The 24,358-nt window shown below is 34.3% G+C and overlaps 2 protein-coding genes across 2 annotated transcripts; one reads left to right on the top strand and one right to left on the bottom strand.

Annotated features, from left to right (window-relative positions):
• The first annotated feature begins 1,452 nt into the window (after positions 1-1,452).
• On the top strand, positions 1,453-1,929 carry LOC146914632 (uncharacterized). Its single transcript, XM_085721102.1, has one exon. It carries the CDS (start codon positions 1,453-1,455, stop codon positions 1,927-1,929), a length of 477 nt encoding a protein of 158 aa, XP_085577228.1.
• A 15,636-nt stretch (positions 1,930-17,565) lies between these two features.
• LOC146914631 (2-methylene-furan-3-one reductase-like) lies at positions 17,566-22,310 on the bottom strand. Its single transcript, XM_085717432.1, has 4 exons — positions 21,989-22,310; positions 20,067-20,390; positions 18,549-18,708; positions 17,566-18,171 (listed from the first exon to the last, which is right to left on the bottom strand). The coding sequence occupies exons 1-4, from the start codon at positions 22,223-22,225 to the stop codon at positions 17,906-17,908; spliced, it is 987 nt and encodes a 328-aa protein (XP_085573558.1). The 5' UTR covers positions 22,226-22,310; the 3' UTR covers positions 17,566-17,905.
• Positions 22,311-24,358: the final 2,048 nt, after the last annotated feature.

Raw genomic sequence — 24,358 nt, 5'->3', positions numbered from 1 at the left:
CTCATTCATTGTGGCATAGGCTTTTATAAGGTTTTTTTGCTTTTGGATGTTCCGTATATATGCGTCATCTTTGTTGTATTTTTTCCTTCTGGCCGCGAGTTTTAATGCTTCTTGCATTTGCTTGTCGTGAATAAATTTGCTATTTCAAAAAAAAAAAAAAAAGTAGCTATGTAAACTAAGTTTAAGTAAATTTGGGTGTAACCAAAAATACATCGGGTGCGAATAGAAAAACTCTTTTCTCATTTTTTCGATTTACTCAAAAGTTAATTATGAGAAACATGTTTTATAGAAGTAATTCCAAGCCCGTGTTTTATGTTCTTTGAGTTTATATAGCTTGATCTTACTGACAATTTAATTATGTTGTTTAATATTATCATTTTTCATTTATATATTTAGAGGCTGCAGGTTGCAGATTTGATGGAAATGCATGTGTTGGACATGGTAACTTATTTCATTGTTTTTGTCAGGTGGCCTAGTAGCTAGACTCACACCATTGCAACATACCATTTCAATCTCTCCATCGACCTCTCTACTAGAACTAATCTCATCTCCTTCAGCAATTCAACGACTGTGTATCTAATACACAAGAGAATAAATCTAGTATTTTCTTGAGTTAAATATGTTTTTAACCCCTATAGATATACTAACTTTTCGTTTTAGTTCCTTCGATTTTTTTTTTTTTTTTACTTTTAGTTCTTGTAAAATTTTCAATCACCACTTTTAGTCTCTATTTTAAAGTCTACTCATGTGTGATCTATGTTTTTTTTTTTTTTTATAATAAAATTGTGCAAATGGACAATACACATTCTTTGATCAAAAGATATGATGTAAAGTAATTCTTATGCCGTATATTTTTTTGCTTCATCACTCTGTACCATGATTTCATAACGGATGCTTCCATCGATGGATTAAGAAACGCTGATGGCTCTGCTAGGGTTTCAAGAAATCTGCATCGGCGACGTTTTTGCACTTGGCTTTTCACGATAATTGTAATTTGTGATGGTAATATAGCTACTTTTCAATTTCATTCCAATACACCTTCAATTAATTCATACACGTGACCATATCACCATCTTTTTTTTTTTGTCTTTTTGCCACTTGGATTGGATTGGTTTATTTTTCAATATTCAAGAAATTCCCTATTCACATGTTGATTGTGTACGTCGTCTTCTTACTTTCCTCGTACCTAGCATTGGGTCTGATGAATTGAAGACGGGCCATTGATGGCATACACGTCAGGCTAAGAATGATGACAGTCCGTTCCCAACTCCTTGCATTAAAGGCGATGCTTTGAGCATCTGCATCGGCCAAGATGAGTATCAACGAGGTGTAAAGGAATGCAAGAATGCTTTACGGGCTAGATTGACTATAAACAAGGGGGATAAATCGTATTTAGCACGTGACCTAAGTACAAAATTAGGAATGCTTTGGAAAACTTTGACGGTCTGGAAAATGGTCCCTCTCGGCAAGGGATACTATGATTTTCATTTTGAGTCGGCAGAGGATCTTCGTAAAATATGGGCAGCAAGCACAATCAATCTCAAGCCGGGTTTGTTAATACTATCTCAATGGACCAAAGATTTCAAATATCTTGCTCAGAAACAGACTCATGCCACTCTTTGGATCCGTTTGGTTGAGTTACCACAAGAGTATTGGCGGGAGAGAACATTGAAGGAAATAGCAAGTGCGGTTGGCACTCCGATTGACATTGATGGACCGACACGAAACTGCACCTTTGGTCACTATGCTCGGATTTTAGTTGACATTGACCTATCAAAGAGAGCATATGATGTGATCCTTGTGGAGCGAGAGGGATTCGCTTTCAAAGTGGAAGTTCAATATGAGAGGAGACCGATTTTTGCCATCTCTGTTACTCTATTAGACATAATGTCTCCACTTGTCGTTGGTTACGTCCAGGGCCGTTCCTAGCATTTTAGGGGCCTTAGGCATAGCTTGAGAAAAGGGCCCCTTACATAATACATCATAAACTTTTTTAGTTTCTTGTTATGATTTAATTAGCGCTTCATTTCGGATTTTTTTTCCTTTGCTTTTCACTGCAAGATAAAAGTTTTTTTAGGCAACATCTTCAAATAAATTGAATACTCCATAGAAACCAAAACTAAACAAAATACCTTAGAATTAGAGAACAATTGCTCTTGTGAAGTAGACTGAAAGTTTTCTATTAGGCACATTTTCGACTTAAATATAATTTGTTTAGTTGTGAAGATTCTCTCAATTTTATGGATAATAAATACCACAAATATTTTTAATATTAGTAAGAGACATAATTAGGAACAAAGGGCCCCGAAAAATATCACAAATGTCTTGGCACATTATTAGGAACAAAGGGTCCATTTTTTTATTTGGGAGGGTGTAAATAGAAGGCTTGGTTTTGGATGGGGTATATATAACAAATTGCATCAAAAGGGCCAAAGCAATAACATACTTCAGCCCAGTCTTTAATGTCAATGTTTTGGGCCTGTCTGTAGGTATATTTTACTATATAAACCCCCAATAATCCAGTTCTTGCAATATACACCCCCTCAGATAAATTTTTTTTTAGGACCCCCTACAGGCATGGCCCTAGGCCGTCGCACTCCCGGCCTATGCCTAGGGCCGGCCCTGGTTACGTCCTCAACCACCAAAGGATATGAATGATCATGGGAAACAAATTATTGAGGTTGAGGCAACGCCCCCTAAACAATCTCGACAACAGAATGATGGGGGAGCTTCCACTTCAGCCAATGGCAGTACCTGGACTTGGGTTCCGGCTCCGATTACTTCGACAGTTACTACCTCTCAGAGAGTTCCGGTTACTTCTGCCCCTGCAACACTGGCTTCGCCTTCTATGGCTATCTCGGCCTCGATTTCCTCCCCTGTTATTACTTCTAGCTCACACATGGGGCCGGTTGACACCTTCACTTCAGCAGTGGCTACTTCTCAGATGATGGTCCCTGTGCCCAGGACGTCTTTGTCATCAACATCTTTCAGCTTCCCATTACACAACATGTTTGATGGTATTTCTAGTGAGAAGTTGCGAGAAGCTACGCCAGTGATTGAGTTAGGTTCCCCAGTTGCGCACGATGACATGCATTCTGAGAGAATGGAACAATCGCATCCGACATTGCGGGAGGAGGTGATGATCCCCACGGTTGAAGATGTTACTACTACGCTCTCTGATGATGTGGAACATCATCATTCGACCCCGCATGAGCTGATGGAGAGTCCCAAGTGTTCCCATGAGCATGTACCACATTCATCCATTGTTGAGCACGATGACGTGCATGAGGTATCAGTGGAATCGACACATGTTCAGACAGATAATTTGGTTCCCATGGCTGCGTGTTCCGTTGATAAGTCTTTAATGACCCATGAGGCTGTAGAGAAACCCCTTGAGGGGACTGAAGAGGTTGTGCAAGCAGATGCTAATAATACTTTAACGCAAAATCAAGATGTGCAAGTGGCTGCCGATATTCAACAACAAGAAGTTCATCCCAGCAAAAATATTCAACATGGTTTAGACTTGAGGGCTCGGGTTCGTCAATATGACGAGAGATCAGCTGTCGAAGACTTCACACCGGTCCTAACAAGGAAACAAAAGGAAATATTAAAATTACAGCACGTCGTGGGGAAGCAGCCTACTAAAACTCGTTCTTGGGGTGTTCACTTTACAACTGATCAATGAATTTTCTCTATTGGAATGTTATAGGGTTCAGTTGGGCTGTCGTCCCTCCCTAATGAGTTGAAAGTTGATTTCTTTAGGGATAGTTGTGGTTTAGAAAATTACAGTTTTCCATAGTCTGTTTTTGGGTGTTTTTTGTTCAGTTGTTTTTTTTTCTTTTCTTGCTTTCTGTTTGTTCTTTGGAGGGTTTTGGCCTAGTCCCCCCTCCTTTGTAATTATTTTCCCCCTTTTTTAATAAAGTTTTAGAGTCTGACGGATAGGATGGAGGTTTCTCGGGGTGCCAACCTAGTTGGGATGTCAATGTTATCTCTTGATGCCTGTCCTCTCTCCTTGCTTATCAAAAAATAAAAATTTGTGCAAACACGTGTATGAATTTTTAAGCGCCAAAAATATAAAATTTATAATTGATTCATGTTTTGTTAAAAAATTGTAAGTTCTTTTTGGGAGAGATTCTTATAATATGTTACACTATAGCTTCAAATCTTTTTATATAAAAATGTAGATATTAAGCGTAAAATTGAAGGGAAAAAGATACACCAAAAGTTTGCATCCCCTTTTATCTATAGTATATAGATACAGATAGATTATAGAAAGTAAAATTGAAAATGTTTTCTGAAAGTAAACTGGGCCTATATTATTGGCCTAACAAAACCATTTTGACATTTTTATTCTTCCTTCAAATGCAAAGTTCTAAAGTTTCACCAGATGTCAAACAAGACTACAATGGCAACATCAAGAGAAAACATGATTTACTCAATCTTCTTGTCTTCTCTTTCCAAAAAGAATGTGAAGAACTTGTGCTAATGCCTTAGACAGAAGTTCAGACCAAAATGCACATCCAACCCTTTCTTCATATACTAGAGCTGCAGGTTCTAGAATAGGTTGAAAAAATCTGCAAAGGTTAATGAAATATCAAAATTCAGAAGTCAAATTGAAAGAAATGTTATATGAAAATGATATTTTATTTTAATCGCGGGCAACGGTTGTGATAAGAATGGTAGGATGGCCACTATATCAATAAATAATTATTTTTGCAGTAAATAATTTATATCTAAGTTTACAATATATCAAACATATTTTTCTTCGGGAAATTCTACTATGGACACAAACATAAATAAATAGTGTTTGGGCACACATACATTAAAATATTTTTTCTAATAATAAAAAATAAATTGATAATAAAGTGATTTAGTAGTTTGAGGAAAAGAGTTGTGATGTGTGTGTGACCAAACACTATATATTTATGTTTATGCTCATGTAAGAATACCTCTTTTTCTTCTTATACTATACATATACAAGTAAATATTTACAATAACTTTATATTTATATTGTTGCAATTTAACTATATACAATAGACAACACTTTCACCAAAGTTCACATTAAATTTCAAAAGGCACAATTACCCTTTCCCAAAAATCAAACATAAAAATAACTCAAAAAACGATATAAAGATATTGCCTACATCTAATGTAAACATGAAAATAACAGATATAATGATTATCTACAAGTCAAATGTAAGTAGCCAAAGAAGCTCTTTGATTTGTAGTTATATATGTTGTAAAACCATAAAACGTCTAAAGCTAGTACATGATATCATAATTCCACAAATGAAGAGTTACTGGTTTCTAATGCATATAAAGATTTAAAATTGTAGTATTAATCATTTAGGTTATACTATTTAAGTCTAGTAATATAACTGCAAGCTGAAGTTCACAATTATTTGGTTTATGTACTACACTAAAACACTAAATAGCATATACATGTGTGTGTGTATATGCGTGGATATGTGTGCGATATTGTATATCAGCATGCAAATCAAAAGCAAATCTTACATGTTTCGGTCATGCTCATTGGTGAAAGCAGTCTTGGCCATACATATGAATGCAGCATCAACATTGGAGTCCTCTATTGCAGATGTCTCAAAATAAGGAATATTCCCTTTAGAAGCACACCAATTTTTTGCTTTCATCTCAGGAACCTGTGTAGAATGTAATTACACCCTTGAGTATGAGATAAAAAAAAAATATATAAGGTCAACAACATTTGCCTACCTCTCGACTATTCCCGCCATCAGTATCAACTTTGTTTCCAAGCAATATAAATGGAAAAGTCTTTGGATTAGAAGAGCTGGCCTATGTTACAAAACATTAAAAAAAAAAATAAAAAAAAAAAAAAAAGCAAAAGCAAGAGCAAAGGTTACAGAGACCTACTGCAAATCCAACTCCTATACCTAGATACAATGATATAATTTGAAAAGAGGTATTTTCGAAATTGAGTAGGACGCATTAGAAGAAAGTATGGTGGAAAAAGAAATAGCTTATTTGAATATCATCGCGTACAAGTCATGGGAAATAACACAACCCTAATCGTCTCCTTCAAAAAAAAAAAAAAAACAGAACTCTAACCTTTCTTAAATTCGCTCTAATTCTTAGTGTTCTGAAATCGCTGACGGCTGCCGCTCATCAAACTTTCTCAGTTCTCAAATAAACTCGTTCAGAGTATTAATTCTCACATTTATGCTGCCATGATTTTCTTTGTTTAACTACACATATACCTTTTTCACTTCTTAATCAGATATGATTTTCCATAACTTTTTTCATTCGTTCATTTGTTATTTTTTGTTTTTAAGTTATCTTCACCTCTAGGGATACATAACCAAAGAATTGATTTTATTTCATATATTATATTTTTCATAACAATTTAGGAATGTAATAGGAGAAAGGCCTCAAGGCTATCATGTTAATCACCCAAAGTAACAAAATCTGAAAAATAGAGAAAGTATATTAAACGTCATAGACTAGAGCACAGAAATCCGCCCCTCTATAAAATGCCAAGGTTGCTTCGATGAACCATTAGCGCAATTAGGCTGCTTCGATGGGAGACACAGAATTTTAAATAAAGGTCTGCCACTGAAGCTTGATCTATAGTATTAGGGTTTTTTTTATTTCTCCACGATCATAACCAAAGCCAAGGTTGACTACTATTATTTAAGATGCATCCCAATCAAAATAAAAAGTAATTACACCAAAATCATACAAATCAAGCAATAAACTAACACCACATGAAAAAATCAAATAAGTAATGTTGTGAATTCCGGACTCAAATTTCACACCAATACAAACTATGATGTGTGGAGCAAGTATCAATGGCAACCACCAATAACCAAAATTAACCACAAGCAACAACAACAATATAGACCTAGTCTATAAACCAAGTGCATAACAAAACCACAATCCAACCAAGGAATAAACAAGATAAAGAGAGTAAAGAAAAGATAACAACACCAAGAAATGTTCACCCAGTTCGGTCCAACTTGACCTACTCTGGGGGAGAGATTGATCTCTCCAATCCACTATCAATGAGTTCTTACAAAGAGATACAAATGGGTTACAAGAAATTAGCTTCAACAAGCTCACAAAGAACAACCCTAATTTCTACCCATTTTCCCAATCTCACCAATGAACAAGACACTCATGAATTTTCACTCTCCCAAGGTGTTTACAGTTGTTTCCCAACACTAGAATCTAACCCCCAAAAGAGAACCAACCCTTAGCCTTTGATTTCACTAAGGATCTTCTCTTTTGGTTTCACAAGACTCACCCATGTTGCTTACAAAAGACTCTTCACTCATGTGTTTCCCAACCCCATGAATCTTCCCCAAAAGGCACCAACCCTTTCCCAAGAGCCCCCTCTTTTGGTTCTCCAAGATTCACATCTTGAAGCTTTGAACCTCACCCAAAGACCCTCAACCTTTAGTATCTAAAACCCTAAAAGTTCCCTCCTTTGGTTTCCATGAGATTCACCAAGCTTACCCAACAAAATGGGTCAAAGAATGCTTATAACGTGTTTCAGATCTGTCAAAATCGTGTCACGATTTCCCAAATCGTGACACGTTTGGTGCGTACGACCCAAGGTACGACCAACCTTATCCTGAAAACGTGCCCAGCAAGCCGAAAATCGTGTCACGTTTTCCCTCCAAGACAAACATGCATTCGGCCCTCAGAAATCGTGACACGGTTGCCAAATCGTGTCACGTTTCTTCACTTTTCCAAATCTTCAATTTTTGAGTCATAACACAACATTCTCCACCTTGACTCTAAAATGATGATGATGCCACTTTAACCATCGACCACCATTCTCCTTAACCATGCCTTGAACTATTCCTCAAGACACAACACCAATCAAGTCCAAATCCCCACTTGAACCTTGATCCACACACCGACCTCCACTTGCATCCAACCATCCTTGATAGTTCCACAAGCTTCCAAGTCTGATTCTTCACCTTGCATCCAACTACACTTTGTAGTTCCACAAGATTTCACCTTTACCTCTTCAAACCTCGGAATGCCTTCCGCCCTCTTGAAGTTCCTTGCATACAACTACACTAGGATTTTTAGGTAGTTCCACAAGCCTACACCATAACCTCTTCGGTCCCCGGAGTGATCAAATCCGTCCTCCCGAAGATTCACTTGCCTCCAATTACCATTGGCCTTTTCCGGTAATTCCACAAGCCATGCCAAACATTCTTCAACCCCCGGAATGCCTTCCGTCCTCTTGAAGAATTCACATGCTCACAACTAGAGCATAACACCCAAGGCCTCCATAGTCGTACCATTCCCGGTGTCATCAACTCCACCTCAAGTTGAGCTTTCTCTACCTCAACTTCCAAATGCGTACTCACACTATGCTTCCACCTTGAAACTCCACCTCAAAGGTTGATCACGAGTATTATTCACACCGCCTCTCCAGGCTGAACTTACCCATTGAGAACACACACATCACCGCCATGACACTACCATCATGACCTCCTCTCTTCACACTTTACCTTCTTCGATTGTGCTAGGATGACCGGCTTCAAAACCTCAACCTTCAATGCTTCCATACACTTCCATTGAACTATGCTTGCTTCCATCTCCAAGATGTAACCTTTGGTACCCATGGTGCACACTTGACAAACTTCTCCCCTTGCCCCACGGTGGGCGCCAATTGTTGTGAATTCCGGACTCAAATTTCACACCAATACAAACTATGATGTGTGGAGCAAGTATCAATGGCAACCACCAATAACCAAAATTAACCACAAGCAACAACAACAATATAGACCTAGTCTATAAACCAAGTGCATAACAAAACCACAATCCAACCAAGGAATAAACAAGATAAAGAGAGTAAAGAAAAGATAACAACACCAAGAAATGTTCACCCAGTTCGGTCCAACTTGACCTACTCTGGGGGAGAGATTGATCTCTCCAATCCACTATCAATGAGTTCTTACAAAGAGATACAAATGGGTTACAAGAAATTAGCTTCAACAAGCTCACAAAGAACAACCCTAATTTCTACCCATTTTCCCAATCTCACCAATGAACAAGACACTCATGAATTTTCACTCTCCCAAGGTGTTTACAATTGTTTCCCAACACTAGAATCTAACCCCCAAAAGAGAACCAACCCTTAGCCTTTGATTTCACTAAGGATCTTCTCTTTTGGTTTCACAAGACTCACCCATGTTGCTTACAAAAGACTCTTCACTCATGTGTTTCCCAACCCCATGAATCTTCCCCAAAAGGCACCAACCCTTTCCCAAGAGCCCCCTCTTTTGGTTCTCCAAGATTCACATCTTGAAGCTTTGAACCTCACCCAAAGACCCTCAACCTTTAGTATCTAAAACCCTAAAAGTTCCCTCCTTTGGTTTCCATGAGATTCACCAAGCTTACCCAACAAAATGGGTCAAAGAATGCTTATAACGTGTTTCAGATCTGTCAAAATCGTGTCACGATTTCCCAAATCGTGACACGTTTGGTGCGTACGACCCAAGGTACGACCAACCTTATCCTGAAAACGTGCCCAGCAAGCCGAAAATCGTGTCACGTTTTCCCAAAATCATGTCACGTTTTCCCAAAATCGTGTCACGTTTTCCCTCCAAGACAAACATGCATTCGGCCCTCAGAAATCGTGACACGGTTGCCAAATCGTGTCACGTTTCTTCACTTTTCCAAATCTTCAATTTTTGAGTCATAACACAACAAGTAATAATAATAATAATAAATAAAAAATCTGGTACCAAATGAGAAATTGCAAAGGATACTCATTCATCAGCCAAGTTTTTCCAGCCCTAAGAAAAATTAAAAAATAAAGTTAGAGAAAACAGAAAGAGAGAAAAGAAACCTTAAAAATAAAGTTTACGCACGTACCCACTATCCCCTAGAACGATGATTTTGATCAATGATCTTCTACGTAATACCAGTGATTGATTATAGATTATCAAGGATAATTCTTAGTTAGGATTTATTTATAGTTACAGAATTGAATTGTGTATATAAAATAATTTGAAGTAAGGGTTCGCAGAATCTTAATGAAGTGATCCATTATATTATATTGATATTGATATTGAATTGAGTAAGGAACAACAAACAAGCTCGACTAGAGCACAAAAGGGTTCTTAAGACACTTGTTACATGTTAGTATGATCCATAACTAAATTTTGGTTCATTTCAAAACACTTTTCTTACATACATTCACTTCCTGCCCTCGCGACAATATGTCATTTAAATTTGATTAGAGAAACAAAAATCATTAGTAAATTTTGTCATCTATAAAGCCTTTTTTTCGAAAGAAGAGAAGAAATTGAAAGAGTTTGAAAACAGATTATTGCGATTTAAACATTTACTCCCTCTGTTTCAAAATGAGTGTCGCTTTAGGCTTTGACACACAGATTAAGAAATGAAATGAAATAATCATTGGATATAACGTTTTTACTAAACTGCCCTTACTTTATAAGAGAAAGACAAAATTAAAGTTGCATTGAAAATTGTGTGAGAGAAAAGATGGAGTATTTATTGAGGGTAAAGTTGGAAGAAAAAAATTAAAGTTGTATTGGAAATGTAAAGCGACATTCATTTTGAAACAATTTTTTTTGGCTAAAGTGACACTCATTTTGAAACGGAGGGAGTATTATCTAAAGGTTTGTACGTTGAGTTAGGATCATGGCCAACTCTCATTCAACTAGTGCTGAAAGAATATAGGTATGTGTTTGTAGGGAAAATTTGTGACCAACCTTCATCTTTCATGTTTTACCGTGTGTTTGGATAGAGGGTTTGAGAGGGAATGTAGGGGCGACCTTACTTTTCCTTTTGAAATTACTACACTAAAAAGTGTTTTAAAAAAAAATTGAAATAACAACACGATAAATGACCACATATTACTTCAAGATCACACTTCATTTATTTTAAAAGACTATTTTATATCGTCCGTAATTTTAAAACTAAAAGTAAACTCTCTCCTATCTTGCCTCTCCTAAATCCTCAATTCAAAAACACCCTTAATGAACTATCTATTATCTAATGAGCAGTTAAATTTATCCTATAGAAAAACCAAATTTCTTTTCAATTAGGAGAATGTCCTCCATTGTCAGGTTTGGTTATTCATTATTGTATTAATTGAACCAATTTCATTATCTCATCGTTCAAGATATATAAAACTATGATGGATTATTTACTAATTGGATAACTTCAGTTGCTTTTCTACAGATTAGTAGGCACTACAAAGTATTTAATTAGTAGAATAAAGATAGATTATTTACCAAGATATGTTGGTCCAAAATGTGTCTAGAAAATGTCATAATATGATTTATTGAAAAATTTACAAAGTGAAAACAACACAGAGAGATCAAACAAAGTGAAAAAAATTATGAGCTACTGAAGATTGAAAATAGTCCCACATTGATCAAAATGTACAGTATGGTATTATTTATAAACTTCAAAGTGTCACAAACATTTGAATTGTTGTCTTGGGCTATATATACTAATTGTTGTCTTGTGATTCCTATTTTCATAAAATTATCCAATATTTTTGTTTAAATTGGTAGGTAACATATATTTTTAATTCCATTTTGGTATTTTGGTGTTGAGGGTTCGAACCCCGGACTTTGCATATATTATACATTGTTTTTATCAACTGAGTTAAGCTCACGGGGACATTTAATTCCATAGTTTATAATGAAAGATTGTTTTTTTTTTTTGTTTTTTTTATAGAAAGAAATTCAACTCATTTTTTTAGATAATATATCATAAATACGAAGCAGTACATTAACGAAGAACATGAAGCCAGCTTCTAATATGTATGTGCTAACTCTTGAGTGATCGTATCTACTTGTCTTCGGATAAACTCAACCTTAACCTTAAAAGAATTACCAAACAACTGTCTACGTTGTTGAATCATGAAAGATTTTTTTCCTATGCTATTAAATTTTCTACAGGGCAGGCCCAACAGATTAAGAGGGTTAAAGCAAAATTTTTGATGTGACCTTTAAAAATATATTTTTCTTAACGGAATGTTTATATAAAATCAATTTTGTGTAGACTAAAATTTGAATTCACTGTCAAGAGTAATTGAGGCTTTTTTGGTAATCAGTTAAGCTATACAAATGTTTGTAATTTATATGTCATATATAGTTATAACTAAATTAATTTTTTAGAGGACTTTTTTTGCACCCAAAATTTTGAGCCCTAAAACCCTTGCTTGGGTTGCTTGACCCTTAGGCCGGCCCTGGTTTTCTAGTCATGTCTTACAGATTATAAAATATTTTTATTCAACTAATAAATGTTTCGTCAGATGATGTTGAAACATTTTATTTTATGCATCTGAAGTATTTCTGGAGTTTTCAAGGTCCTCTTTGAATGCTTTGAAGGTCTTCCTTGCTTTAGTGTGCATGCATGTATTCAGGGGGAGTATTAGAACATTGTATTAGTAGTCACTCATTGGTTGTATCCTTAGGGGGAATGATACTTATTTTGTTCCTGGATGTTTGGTTGGATGCTGGAACATTCTAAATAGTTACTACATGTTGTTTAGGAATTTATTTTTCCATTATGTTTCTTTGAGTAGCCTGTTGTGACAGTTGACTGTCTTTTATGGGAATTTATTTTTCCTTCTGTTTTCGCTGCTGCAAGTCTCTGATTTTCTATTGTAATACCTTTTCTCATATCTGCATTTTTCCATGTCATGAAATTTTGTGAAAATAATGGAAGTAAATTTTCGGAACTGTGTTATACTTCTTCTAGTCTTGAAGATTATGATGTGATTGAAGAACAATATCAGTGGTATCTCTTAGTAATCCGAAAGTTGTGTACCTTTCTTCATGGTTGAATGTTTGTGATGATTGAAGAAAAGGTTTTGTGTGTTATCTCTCAGCTTTGTTTGGTCTGCCTCAGTTTGTTTTAACCAAAAATTTGCCAAAGGGGGAGATTGTTGGATATTTGTATGGTGGCTTCACTTTTGCCTAAAACAAATATTCAAGTGAGATGTTGGACACGACGTTCCAACATCCTGGCATGGGTTAGTTGACCTGCACCTTGCCTTATTTCTTGCACGCGTTTATTTATTTAAGGAATCCACGACTTTATTCTTGTTGGTCAAGCTGCGTGCTTGTAGCACAGAATCAGATAGTTTGTGATTTTCTAAGAATGTGCTATCTACTTAGGAAAGTTTTGGAGGTGATCAGGATGTTCCTATAAATGTGCCTACATATTAGGAGTTTCCTTTTCTGGTTTTGTTGATTGTGAAATGGATCACCATTTGTTTTGAAGCCCAACAAGGTGTACTGACCCATATTGCTTCAGTATTTAAACAAGACTGGAAGACCTAAAGAATCATCGAAGTCGTCATCATAAGAATAGATCATTTAGGGTTTTGAGTCTGCTGTTTGTGAGCCTTTCGTGTATCATCTTGATGCATGTTTAGGACTGTGTTTTGAGTTGTATTTTGTTCACTACTCTGAAGCTTTTAAACAAAGAGGTAGGTAGTTTATGTACTACACCAAAGCTGTGAAGCACGGTGTTAGGTAGCTTGTTTGAAGGTAACTTCATTTTGATTGCGTCTGTAAACTGAGAATCACAGGGGTTGTGATTGTGTTGTAGGGAGTGAGATGGGATCTCAGATCTAGGAGTTCCTAGGTTGAGGTCAATACTGATAAGTCCTAGGTCTTTGGTGTAAACAAGGTGTTTGCTAAGAATAGAGAATAAGGACTACACTAGTGGATTTCCTTCCTGGCCTGGTAACCCTCAGAGTAGGTTTGTTTGTCACCGAACTGGGTTAACAATCTCATTGTGCCATTTACTTTCTTGTCAGTCATTTTACTTTATATTGTTTATGATTTTTAGCTTAATGTTCTAACCATTCCGTACAACATCTGCTATCTCTGTTTGGTGTTGGAACATTAAGTAGAACATCTTAAGTCTAACGAGCCAGAATTTCAAATGTTATGATGTGTATTCTCACCTCTTTGTTGTTGTATTTATGGTGTCTGTACCTGTGGGGTGCATATACTCAAGATGGCGAGCTCTAGTTGCGGGATGCTTAGTGTAACACTCTATTTCTAATAGCGGTAAAACGCGCGAATATACAAGCATATTCTAGAAATAGATGCTACGTCTTCGAATCTCAACATAATACAATGTATTCTCCAAATCTCAATTAACAAGTACCATCTCAACTCCAAATACATAGTCAAATAAAACAACATGCAAGAACTACCCTAGATCAGAGCCATAATCTAGACACTTGCATATAAAGAGGAACTCCACTCCTCGGCATCATCAAGTAAACAAACTAAGCATCCTGCACTCCATCTACCCGTCCATACAGAAAGGTAGGTGGTAAACCACTGATGGTTAGCATTACATCATCATAATCCATATGAAAACATAGCATTCAAGGAATCATACATATCACATATACAAACCATCCCTCCTAGAATACTAGCATCACATGATTAATATCCCCCATTACTTACATTTCAAGCTATCACATTATTAACATGGCATAGCAAGTATATCCAATTTCTAAACAAATCATCGACATAAGTTCATCAATTATCAATCAATGATGGATTACTCACCTTATTCTCCACTTAGCATACTTAATTCAAAAGTACAATTCAACATTTCAAAGTTATGAGCAAGTAATCATCATCATCAAGGAAATCACCACATCATATGCATATACATATATAACTCTCACTTCATCATTATTATCAAATTAATTATCATCAGTAGATTCACCAAGTGTATAAGCACAAACGAATAAGACATGCAATTAGAGCATAATTCAATTATTCACAACCATCAACAAAATCCACCAATGTACATATACACCAATCCACACAATCACAACATTCACCAAATTTCACCAATCCACAAATTCACCAAGTCATATATTCAATTATGACACGACTCATCAACTAAACAAATGCATATGATGCTCTAGACTCTTCTAGATGCATGTGGTACCAAATCACCTTAAGGTCATCACCTTTGATGCAACAAAAACATCGTAATCACCTCAATTGGATATAAAATCCACCACCATCAGTCATGAATGCATGAACATATGACTCGACTCAATGCATATGTTCACACAAATAATAATCACCTCACCATCACCATCAGTTTGCATACATGCGTTCACCAAAAAGATCATCATCAATATTAGCATGTATGAATTCACCACCAACAATCAACATTTAACATGTTCAACAAATAACATAACATAAACATGTTCATCACCATTCAATTAGTATATATGCATCGACAACAATTCACCACCACTTGACATATATATACAATCACCACAACATCCACAATTCAATCAACATACAGTTGTCACATATATACATCATTAATCATCTCCACATAAATCAACATATAGTTGCCACATTTCCACATAATTCCTTACAATCCAAATAAAGGAACAAATACAACATATGATCACAAACATCATATTCATCACTCAAAAGCCATTCATACATCATCTCATAATCATATTAATCTATTCATAAAGGGTTCATAAGACAATCAACTCTTAAAGTCATTTTCTACCAAGTTCGTCTCCAAAAGTCACAACTTAGAAATACTAGAGGTTATGAACAAAAACCAATTCTACAAGCTCAATTGCCTATGCCATGTATTCTCACAAGTCACTTATATGAGCAGTAGAGTTTACATAAGCATTTCATCGGCCTAATACGATGAATTCATGAAGAACTCAAAGTTCGTCTCACTTTATCACTTTTCACAAAAATTTCCATTTTCAAATCACAACAAGTTAGATCCATCACCTCATAGATTAGATAGTATTAAACAACTTAATTGAACTCATAAAACCCATGTTTGAAGTTTGGAAACAATCCATAAGGTTTGGGTCGACTTAGAAATAGTTATGCGGAATTTTCGTAAAATTTTCCCTAAGACCTCCTTGGAGTATTTTCATCATAACTCAAAAACCAAAAATCATTTTCATGTCAAACCAACGACATTAGAAAGCCAACTCAATTATCTACAACTTTCATGTTTACACCAAAGACCAGATCAAAACAGAAACGAGGGAAAAAGACGCAAGACCGCGAAACAGAAAAAGCTGTTTCTGGGCAATTTCGCTATTAGCGCAATTTGAGCTATTAGCGCAATAACTCCAGACAGTTTCGCTATTAGCACAGTTCTAGTGAATTTCTTCAGTAGTTACGGGTTTTCACACCATTTTCACCCAAAATCCCATTTTTCAAGTCCCCAACTCCCAAATCAAGTTCCAGAAAGTGTTTATGGGTCAAAATAGGTTCAATACACTTAAACAAACATGATTCAAGCATTAGAAACAACAAAATAGCTCATTCCACCAAAATCATACCATTTTCTCAAAACACCAACACAACCACAAATCTCCTCACAAATCCATCAACGACGATTCCAGTTACACCAATTCAATTCCAACAGTTCAACAATCATCAATAACAACTAATGAACATAAATTCATGCACAATTCAACATCACAACCTCATTTCTCACCAAATTTGCTCAAGAACACAAAGTACCAACAATTATGGATTTCAACATGTTAATTCACACACTAACATGGAATTATCATACAAATCATGTTCTCAAACATAACAACAACCATCATGCACGAATTTACAACAATTAAATTCAATTCATCAATTTCACAAAATGGGTAGAAATGAAAAGTTATGAATTATGGTTGAATTTTAACCCTCTTACCTCTAACACCAAGATTCTCTAACCCAAGCCTTAATTTAGCTCCTAGATGATGAATCCCCTCTTGCCTCTAACCCTTGTTCTTGTTCTTCTCTCTAGCCTCTATCTCTTCTCTTCTCAAATGAAATGAAATGATAAATGTTTGTAAAACCTCATCTTTACCAACAACTAGAGTTTATATATGCTCTATCCAATTGGGCTTATCTCACAAACCTTAATGGGCCTAACCCATTTCTATTCTAACCTCAAGAAATGTTCACTAACGGTAACTTACTGGTAAATAAAATAATTACTACACTCTCTAGTAACTTGGTGGAATAATAACTCTCACTAAACACTAAAAAATAACCTTCAGCAAAAATTACAAAATTACCCCTACTCTCAAAATGACCAAAATGCCCCTAAGTCCAAAATGACTAAAATACCCTTCTAACACCGAATTCTACGAATCCCAACCAAATACACACAAAAGCAAATAATCACATATAAACACATATAACATACATAAATAAATAATAAAATATAACTAGCGAAAGAGATGATGGTGGCGACAAAGACTTAGTAGGTGGCGACAAAGACTTAGTTCCGTTGTTTTTATTTAGTGAGTTTATGTAGTCGATGAACACATGTTGTGATCTATAACTCAAAGGTTGGGGTTAAAATGTTGAAATTAATTTTTCATTTGAGTTAGGGTCTTGTGAAACTCTTGTTATTTCCACTGTTGATGTCAGAGACATGAATATTTTTTACAATTGAGATAAGTTGAATTATTTCCGTTGTTGAAGTATGAATTACTATTGCATTATTGAATGGTATATGATGAGTGTTCTAACATCCTTTTATTAAATCTATTCTTATTATTTAATCAATCAAAGTCGGGATTTAAGATGTTACATTGACTCTCTTGTCTAAAACAAGATCTTACAATGTCTTCTTTCAACCTAACTAGTTTTAACAGTGTGTCCATCAATAGATAAGGACCAAATTCCCTGACAACATTCAATCTAACATCTTTTTTACTGAATGAAATATATGTAATTCAAACTATTTTAAGTCTCGCATTAAGTGGTGAGATATACATAAATTTTTCTCGATAAGAGAAAATGTTGAGAAACAGTGTTAATTAAGTGGTTGTTGCTATCACTTTTCTCACTACATACATACTAGACCATGGATTTCAAGGAATGGGATAAATGACCACTTTTCCAGTAGCTCTTGAGGTTTCTAAGTAGGAATAGGCTTCAATGACCTCAGAAAATGGAACAGGAGTCTTGGAGTCAAGAATTGGCTTCAATTGACTACTTTCAAAGTAAGGTCTTAACTTCTCTAAGATAGAACCTTTAGAAGTGAGCACAAAGAAAATAGCAGGTGGAAATCCAGGAGGTACTATTGTCACAACTTTGCCACCTTCCTTAATTGCCTTCGTAGCCCTATCAACTTCCCCTACACCACATAGTATCAAAGATGGATGAATATATTTGGTTAATATTTTGTTATTTTAGATAGCATTTTAAAATATTACTCTAGTATTGTGGATAATTAAGTCCGTATAGTCCAAAAATGTAGAAAACTAAATTAATTTTTTTTCTGTTGCCAAGTAGTCTATTGGCTAAAATTCATCTTTTTCAAGGTATCCGGTACCCTAACCCCTACATATAATAATACATGTCCCTATCAACTGAGCTATGCTCTTGGAGACAACTAAATTAAACATTTAATGAATGCAAAGATAAAGAAAATGAAATATGAAAAATTTTATAAGTGATTCACTGTAGATTAATATATACTTAAAAGTTATTTAAATCTTTATAAGGTCTTACCTACTCCATCATACACTACATCAAACTTTTCTGGGAGATCTTCAAAGTTCTCCTTTGTATAATCGATTGGCAAGTCAACTCCCAACTTCCTCAAAAACTCGATTTTTCCAGTGCTAGAAGTTGCTGCTATCTTAGATGCACCAAAAACATGCTTGGCAAGCTGCATCCAAACATATAAATATATTTTTAGTTCCTCAATTTATGCTAATTTTCAGTTTTAATCCTTAAAACATACCTTTTCACTCCTCAATTTTTTAATACATACTACAATTGATTTTTGTTGACTTATTTTAATCTCTATCATCAAAACTTTGTTTCTGGTCCCCTAATACTTGATCATATAATACTTGATTTATCTTCAAGTAGTCATTTTCAAATGATATGGAATAAAACAGATAGAAAATTACATATACTAAAATAGGGAAAAAAATAATTTATTTCTGTTGTTAACTTAAAAGATATTTCGCATAAATGCGTTTTTGACCTCCTAACTTTGTAAAAGTTTTGATTTGCCTCCTTAAATAAATAAAAAATTAAAAGGGAGTTATTAAAAAACAATGTGATGGAGCTTTTTTATTTTAGATTTAAAAAATAACTCATGTGAAGCATGAGTTAGCATTGACTTGGTCAAAATTGACCTTTTGTAAAAGGGACTAAGACAGGGGTCAAAACCGTTATTTTTTTAGGATTCCAAAATCACAACTTAAATTGTAAAGTTAGAAGGTCAGGAGCGCATTGAAACAAAAATATTTTCAAAATTTTAAATATCAACTTTAAAATGAACTTAAGTCAAAATATAATAAGTAATAACATACTTTCTCTCTCCGTAATAAAATATAAGAAAAAGGTACATATATTTATACTATTTTATACTATATATAAAGAAAACTACCTCTTTCAGCACTTTTGGACTGAATTTTTATTTCCAAAAATGCCCTCAAATTTCAATACAAATAACACATTTGGCTAAATTTAAATATTGAAAAAATGTAACAAACATGATTTTTTTTTTGACGTCAAACACAATTTCATTAACGAAAGTCTAACAATAAATCAAATGTCAAGATTGCAGAAATACAAGACGGAGTTTCTTCGACCCATATACAATCTAAATTCTTAAGAGCATATTTAGCTAAATAATGAGCAGCTTATATGAATATATATATATATATATGTGTGTGTGTGTGTGTGTGTGTGTGTGTGTCTTTTTCGTTATCATTTAAAAAGTGTAACAAACTAAATGAGTATATTTATACTTAATTTTTTTATTATCTAAATTGTACCCTTAAACAACTTTTTCTCTAATAAAAATTTTTGTTTGTGTTATTGAAATAAATAATCATGTTTAATTTGTTTGTTATAACTAGAAAGCAACAAACATTTATATTTTTAGTTTTAATCAAATTCAAAATTTCATAAAAAAAACATAGTTCATAATTTTCAAATTTTAGCGCAGTAAAAAGAGGAGAAAGGCGGACACTTGTCTTTTCGCTAGTTATACATAAATTAAATACACACCTGAATAGCAAAGCTTCCAACACCACCGGCACCTCCCAAGACAAGGATAGATTTGCCAGCAGAAAGCTCAGCTCTCTCAAGTCCTTCATAAGCTGTCTCCATAGCTAAAGGAATGCTGGCAGCTTCAATAAAGCTTAGATTATTTGGCTTATGTGCCAATAATCTCTCTTCAGCTATTGTATACTCTGACAAAGTGCCAAGAATCTTTAGGTTTGAAAGCCCTTCCTCATTGATGTCACCATATATTTCATCTCCAACCTTAAATTTCACCACTTCACTTCCCACTTTGATTACTATGCCAGCAACGTCAAAGCCAGGTACAATCTTCTCACACAACAAAATAATTTATAAAGAGAAAATATGAATGTTTTTAAAGAAAATGGCAAGGGGAGAATTATTATTAAATAAAGTGACATTAGTTACCCTATTCATACCCAGTTGGGATGAAAAATCGAATCTCATCCTCCTCTTCAACGGGTTCGGGTATCCCCGCCTCATCCTCATCACCGCAGTGGATAATTTTTTTTAAAAAATAAATGTATTTTTCAACCGAGAGTGATGACGGTCGATGACTATGGTGAAGGAGAAGAGAGAGAAACCGAGAGTGTGAGATATGAAATGAGAAAGGAGAGAACGATAAGTGGGTGTCATATGAAAGACTGAGACTATGATTGTGTGACTGAAATGATTTAGGTTTTGGGTTTTTATATTTATATAAAAGGGATAATAAATTGATTTTCTACATTCAGGACGGGTTAGGGTATGGGTTCAGGAGGGGTACCTACTCCCCATTACCCGTTCCATACCGTGTTTTAAAATCAGGAAAAACTCAAACTCAATCAAAACGTGGAAAACCTGTCAAATTGGGTTTGGTTCGGACAGATACTCATAGATATGGTTTTTGTTGCCATGCCTATTTGTAACAACTACAAAAATTAATTCCTCAAACTCGATAGGACCTATATGAGTGACGAAATTCACCCTCAAGAGAGGTATTAATAATTTTCCTCACAATTGTCTTATAAAAACGAAAATTATTAATACCTCTCTCTTGAGGGTGAATTTCGTCACTCATATAGGTCCTATCGAGTTTGAGGAATTAATTTTTGTAGTTGTTACAAATAGGGTAACAACTACAAAAATTAATTCCTCAAACTCGATAGGACCTATATGAGTGACGAAATTCACCCTCAAGAGAGGTATTAATAATTTTCCTCACAATTGTCTTATTAATTTACTTTTAGCAGGGAATCATTTTTTTTTTTTTGTGGTGTCCGGGACTCAAACACAGACTTTGTATATATAATGTATTGTCCTTACCAACTGAGCTTAGCTTACGGGAACTTTTAGTAGGGAATCTCAAACTACTCTTTAAGGTTCCCTAAAAAAAATATACTTTTAAGGTTGTTTTTGTTCTTTTCTCGCTTTTTTCTATTCTTTCTTTCTTGCCGACTAAATCTATGTCTCTTAGTTTTTTTATTTTATTTTATTTTATTTCATTTCAAGTAGCCTAATGTATAAAAACTCACCTCTTAAAGTGAATAAGTGGAATGTCCGAGGTTGAACCACTGCTTCTACATATAATAAGTAATATCCCTAATAATTGAGTGAAGATCAAGGGATATGTCTCTTAGTTTGTTATTTTATTTTTTATTTTTAATTTATTTTAGTGTGTAGAAAAAAAAAAAGTTGTCAATAACAAAATCTCATACAAGGGTCATCAAACATGTAATTTTGACTGTCTAACATATAAAGTGTGGTTAGGCATATAATAACCTGAGTTTTCTTAATAGACATATAATAAGTGATTTTAATAAAGATAACCAAAAACTGACATGAGTTGTTATGAGATAAAACAAATAAATTCTAAATTAAACTTTTGCAAACACTCATGATTTCAATTAAAGAGAAAATTAACATACAGGAAGATGGGGATCAGTCTCCTTGAACAAGGCATGCATCCTCTTGTAATCAACAGGATTAAGGGAAGCAGCAACAACCTTGATGAGGACTTGGTCATCTTTGAGTTGAGGTATGGACCAATTTGGATGTAACTTTAGAATATCTAATGGCTTTCCATGTTCAGAGTAGAACCAAGCTTTTGTATGAGTTGGAATAGTAATATTAGTAGGATCAGTGCTTGAAATTTCTGTTGCCATATTGATGAGTTATTTTGAAGAGTGAAAAAGGAAGTGGAGTGGCCCTCTAGTGCTCAAGTGGTAGATATGAAATCATGAATGTTGACAATTATATAGACTATTGGGTTAATTAATATATAAAGCATTATTGGAGTCTAATGGTCTAATGTAACTTTTGTTATCATTTGTTCCGACTGATAGCTTGGTTGATGAGCTAAAAGACATTAAGGAGATGTAAGAGCATCCACAATGGGAGAGTCTTAAACATTTAAGACCTGGTACCTAATAGGTACCCCCATTGTGGGAAAAAAAAGTGAGGGTCTTAAAAGATGTAAGGTCTAAATTAAGACCTCATTCTTAAATGGGTCCGCATTACTTTTTATTAAAATAATAATTAAAAAGTGTATTAAAATAGATAGTGTATTAAATAAATAATATTGGTGGGACCCAATTAGACCTTTTGTTAGAGGATCTCCATTGGAGTGGTTGAGTACCTATTATGTACTATTATTAAAAAATTATTAAAAAGTGATGTGTCAATGTGAGATCCATTTAAGACCTCAAAGATGAAAATCTCCATTGTGGATGCTCTAAGATGAAGTCTCAGAATTCGATCTCTAAAAACTAATCTAATCACTAACTTATCAACATTTGTTTATCCAAAATAAAACTTTTGTCATGTTTCATTTTACAGCTTGCATCATTCTTTTCTTTTGCTTGCTTTGAAATTTTAAATATCTGTCCCGGGGATAATTTGTGCATGGGTTGGGGTTCATACCCCGGATTTCCCACTTCTCCACACATAATGTGTGTGAATCTAGCCACTAGGCTAATTGAAAAAAAAAATTATCTCTTTAGTGACATATATAATACATTCAACTTTATATTTTTATATGTAAAAGTAGGTCTGCATTATTTTTGAAGTAGGTCTGCATTATTGATAAGTTAATTAGTTATTAGATTTATTACTTGGTCAATATTTTCCATGATATTCTATCAACCGAAAAATTATTCCATAATATTTGCACTAATTAAATACTTTTAATTTTTTATATGAGGATTATATATTAATTTTCTAGATCTCCGTGAGCATGCATAATTTAGTTGGTAGGTGTTGGAATTCCAATCTAAAATCTCTCGCTTATTCGTTTTAAAGGGTGAAACTAAATTAATTTTTATTTTTATAGTTTATAAAGGTTATTACTTAATTATTAATATAATTATTATTTTTTAAATATGATAAATATTTAAAATTAAGATTTTTTTGGTTAACTTTTTTTAGTAAGTATATAAAATTAAGATTAAATATACAGCAACCAAGACAGAGGATAAATATTTTAAAATACTACCCACTACCCTATTTTAAGGCTGAATTATTAACCTGATACTATTCAATTGTATTATTTTATTTTTTTGACAAAGCAAGCAATTGTATGATATTTATTCCTTATAAAAATTGTATTATATCTTTTTTTATAATAAACATTATTGTGCGTTCAATTTTTATAATAGTTCTTTAAAAAATATATATATTTAATGGTTGTGGAGTGTTAACCATCCTTGTCCACTCTCGTGTTTGTTTTTTTGTGCAAGATGCATCAAGCATATGTCATTAACGCTCTTTGAATCATTTAGACAACTTAGCTTTTGATCAACTCACTCACTTAATATTCTTTGAAGTTCAAATAAGTTAGTCTTTGTTGATCTCAACCACTTGATACTATTTGAAGTAATTTAGGAACTCATAGTCAATGATAGAGATCACTCAACTAAGTTATACAAGAAACAATGCCTGCATTGTAGTGAACTAAGTGAGTCATTGTAGTGAATTCTTTTCAACCCTCTAACTGCTTCCGTCCCTTACAATTTAGATCTTAAAATCCAAAAAATGGGTTTTAAATGTTTTTTAAACGTTTCGGAACCTAAAACCCGAAATACTATAGGGAAGGTAGACGTGACAACAAACTTCGTACTCGCCCGAATTAAACCTAATTTGAAGGGTTATCTCATTTTTTATTGGGTTTGGGTATGAGAATGGGTTTTTCTCAATTTCAAAACACAGATACAGGACGAGTAATGGGGATATATGTATTCACCCCGAACTCATACTCAAATCCGCCCCGAACTTAAAAAATCAATTTATTACCCTTTTTA

Source organism: Medicago sativa, chromosome 6, assembly GCF_051527215.1.
Source record: "Medicago sativa cultivar Bolivia chromosome 6, Bolivia_mono, whole genome shotgun sequence".
In the NCBI taxonomy this organism is placed as follows: Eukaryota; Viridiplantae; Streptophyta; class Magnoliopsida; order Fabales; family Fabaceae; genus Medicago; species Medicago sativa.
The sequence above is the reverse complement of the archived record's forward strand: the minus strand, read 5'-3'. Positions and strand labels throughout refer to the sequence as shown.

Excerpts from the sequence above, each read along its gene's own strand:
- LOC146914632 (XM_085721102.1), top strand. The coding sequence starts at position 1,453 with ATGGTCCCTCTCGGCAAGGGATACTATGATTTTCATTTTGAGTCGGCA.
- LOC146914631 (XM_085717432.1), bottom strand. The coding sequence starts at position 22,225 with ATGGCAACAGAAATTTCAAGCACTGATCCTACTAATATTACTATTCCA. Across the intron at positions 20,391-21,988 it reads AGACTGATCCCCATCTTCCT|ATTGTACCTGGCTTTGACGT; the intron begins GTATGTTAATTT and ends TTGTGTGAGAAG. Across the intron at positions 18,709-20,066 it reads TTGGAAGCTTTGCTATTCAG|CTTGCCAAGCATGTTTTTGG; the intron begins GTGTGTATTTAA and ends GTTTGGATGCAG.